This window comes from Lathyrus oleraceus, chromosome 2, assembly GCF_024323335.1.
Source record: "Lathyrus oleraceus cultivar Zhongwan6 chromosome 2, CAAS_Psat_ZW6_1.0, whole genome shotgun sequence".
In the NCBI taxonomy this organism is placed as follows: domain Eukaryota; kingdom Viridiplantae; phylum Streptophyta; class Magnoliopsida; order Fabales; family Fabaceae; genus Lathyrus; species Lathyrus oleraceus.
Genome location: NC_066580.1, coordinates 142,873,547 through 142,876,851, shown reverse-complemented (window position 1 = coordinate 142,876,851; position 3,305 = coordinate 142,873,547). Strand labels below are relative to the sequence as shown.

The 3,305-nt window shown below is 33.6% G+C and overlaps 1 protein-coding gene across 1 annotated transcript; it reads left to right on the top strand.

Annotated features, from left to right (window-relative positions):
• The first annotated feature begins 281 nt into the window (after positions 1-281).
• On the top strand, positions 282-1,279 carry LOC127121248 (uncharacterized). The gene is made up of 2 exons (XM_051051805.1): positions 282-687; positions 841-1,279. Exons 1-2 carry the CDS (start codon positions 427-429, stop codon positions 946-948), a joined length of 369 nt encoding a protein of 122 aa, XP_050907762.1. The 5' UTR covers positions 282-426; the 3' UTR covers positions 949-1,279.
• The last annotated feature ends 2,026 nt before the right edge of the window (positions 1,280-3,305 follow it).

The window sequence follows — 3,305 nt, the reverse complement described above, 5'->3', positions numbered from 1 at the left end:
TAGTTTTAATTAAATTTAAATTTTTAATTTTTTAAAAAATAAAATAATATTAGAAAAGATACTGCCACAACAAAGAAAAATCAGAGGTAGGAAATACAAATAACTAATTAATAGAGAATTGACCATTTTATGAAAATCGAATTAATCAGTTAATATGTTAACCAATGCAAAATTATCAAATTTCCCCCAAAAATAAAAATGAAGAATCAAAACTAACAAACTTCTCATGAAAAGTCTGCTAGAGTGTGGCCGTTTAACTAACTAACAAACAAAGTGAAAAAACGGTTAGTCGGTTGAAGAGTTTGTTAGTTCATGAAAGTTCTATTGCAATTCTATATATAACCTTCTAAAGTAACTGTTTTGGTCATAGCATTCAATTCTTGAAAGAAAGAAACGTCAAGTTCTGTTGTGAGTTGAAGATTAACCATGGGAGGACGGTTGTCACGAACTGCTCCTGCAAGGGGTGACGTGGAAATGCAACAAAATGGAGGAGGAGGAGGAGGAGATGGTGGTGGAGGTGGAGGAGGAGGAGATGGTGGTGGAGGAGGAGTAGTAGTAGTAGTAGGAGGAGATGGTGGAGGAGGAGGACCACCACCACCAGGAGATGATGATGATTTTGCAAAGACTATTCGTAGGCGCTTGTTCTTGGTGATAGGAATGTCCAGTTTTATTAGTTTTTTAACGATGGTAAGAATTTCTTTTTCTTTATCATTCTTTCTGTCGATTCATCTCTTTTTTCATACTTGTATATGTTGTTGCTTTCAATTTTCAACTTTCACATTTAGGGTTTCTTAATTATATTATGAAAAAATATGTAATCACTGGTTGATGTTTCATCAGGCGTTTTTCTTTAATGATTCGCCCCCGCGTCTTGCTCCTGCTGTGCCGCTGATGCTGCCTCCGCCGCCGGCACCAATGCTGCCTCCGATGCCGCTGCCAAAGCCCTGAATCAAACAAGCTGTTGCCGGGGAACAATCTTCATTGAGGCCATTGAAGACATTCAAGTTGTTCCCTTTTTTTTCTCCTTTCTTTAGGTAGTCACGTGACACAATGTTTAGTTCTTTGTTTTCTTTTTCTTTTTCTTTTAATAGTCATTTGACGCATTGTGTAGTAGCATTTTTACCACTGTGGTGTGTACTGATGCAATATCCACTAAGTTCTTTACCTAGTTTGTTCCCTCTTTTTTTTGTTCTTTCAGTAGTCACGTGACACATTGGTATGTAGTGGTGTGTAATATGCGCACACTTCTTTAGCTAGTTTGTGTTTACGTACAGTAAGAAAACAGTGATGATGTACTTTTTGTTCATAAATAATGTGATTGAAGTTCATATATTTTCTTCGCAAACAATACCTCTCTATGTTCATATACTTTGTATTTTCTGTTATTTATTTATTTTGATATCTCTCGTCTTTCTATCAGAGATTTTCTGAATTTTCTGTTAGTTCATATACTTTGTATTTTGTGTTAGTTAGACTCCGAAGACAATACATATTCCTCATCATTCAAATCACTGCATTGGCTTGGTTTTAACTTTGAATAATACTAAATTTCATGAATGTTAAGAAACTGACAGCAATTCGGTGCGTGGTTGGTATCTAATATATACTATATATTATGTGCTCCTATGCATTTTAATGTTTTTTCTTATTGATAAAGTGGTTAACTGTTCTGTTTTTAGGCTAAAAAAAGGAAAGATTCTGTTATGTAAATTCTACTGCTGGATATGAGTTTGAATGTACAAGGTCAAAATGACACTCGTAAGATTATATTGTCAACACTCTGCATTATTTTCATTAAAATCGGCAAAGATGCAGATGAGATTGAAAGAACCCAATCAACCTAAACACACATCGTGATTTACTCGGAGAAATCATTGTTGCACGTGATATTCCTTTTAGCTTTGTTGAGTAAAAAAAATTCGAGTTTGGGTAATATCTTAATTCACGTAGAGAAATTGTCTTTAGAAATACCATGGTGGCAAATATTAAAAAAATATATGATAAAGAAACATGCAAGCTTAAGAAATTCATGAGTAGAATTCCAAATAAAAATCATGGGTAAGACTCTATTATAACAAACTGTTAAGAGATTTAGGTAACAACTACACTTGATATATAATAAGAGGTGTAGACAGAATACAATTTAAAAAAATTCTAAAACTTAAGAACTTCTAAAATATACACAATATTAAGATGTTCTAAGTCTAACTTGTTTTTGAAAGAGTAATTTCTCTTTAAAATTTCAAGGTTCAGAGTCTCTATAGCAGTGTGTTGTATTATGTTGTATTATGCTTCTTCTTCATGACTTATGCTCCTTATATACAGAGGAAGAAAAGAGACGTTGAATACTTTTACCAAAAGATTGGGCAAGCTTTGTATTTGATTGGACACATCAAGAAGACACCTTTCGGCAAGAGGAATTATTTGTTGAAGCTCAGACACCTATGAAGAGATTTTTCCTTAAGTTTTCACGTGAACAAAATATCGTTGAGTCTGCCAGAGTTGCCTTGATTGAATAAACTATGCTTTAGAGGTTGACTTTCTTCAGACTTCACTCTTCAAAGGCTGATCACTTTAGAGACTACTTTTTGTCTTCTGAAGCTTTAGAGTCTGAATCACCAGAGACTGACTTTCTTCAGAGTCTAGATCTTCCATCTGAGCCAACGTCTTCAAAAGTGATCTTCAAAGCCAACGTTTGAACTTCATATTCATAATCCTCGAACTTTTCCTCATCTGTTCTTAGTCTTAAAATCCTGCATACTTGAAATGATATTAGAATATCCAATTGTTCTTTAAATTCTTTGTTATCATCAAAATCCAAGGGATATGGTATCAACCAATTTTGTTCCAGCAATCTCCACCTTTTTTATGATGAAAAACATAAGTATTTAAGAATAATGGTTGTTAATTTAATTAACATGTTGACTTCAGGGTCTGAAATTTGTAAGCTCCCCTTGAGTCAAATAGTCCAGAGGGTGACGTTTCTAAGCTCCCCTTAAGTCTTATCCAGGTTAATTAAATTCCTTTAAAAATCAAATAACATTAACCTTCATAATTAAACAGCAATAAACATTAGATTCAGGTGCCTAAATACTCTTTATCTCTCCCCATTTTGTCATCAACAAAAAGTAATTGAAAAAGACATAAAAGATTATGAAGAAAAGCTTTCATTAACCAAAAAACACATGTCCAAAAGAGTTGTTCAGACAAGATAAAATGAAAGGTGACTAAATCCTAGAGCCTAAGGTTTTTGCTTCAAAAGCTCTAAAATTGATTTCAGATCAACACCCATGTCATCTTGTCTG

Excerpts from the sequence above, each read along its gene's own strand:
- LOC127121248 (XM_051051805.1), top strand. The coding sequence starts at position 427 with ATGGGAGGACGGTTGTCACGAACTGCTCCTGCAAGGGGTGACGTGGAA. Across the intron at positions 688-840 it reads TTATTAGTTTTTTAACGATG|GCGTTTTTCTTTAATGATTC; the intron begins GTAAGAATTTCT and ends ATGTTTCATCAG.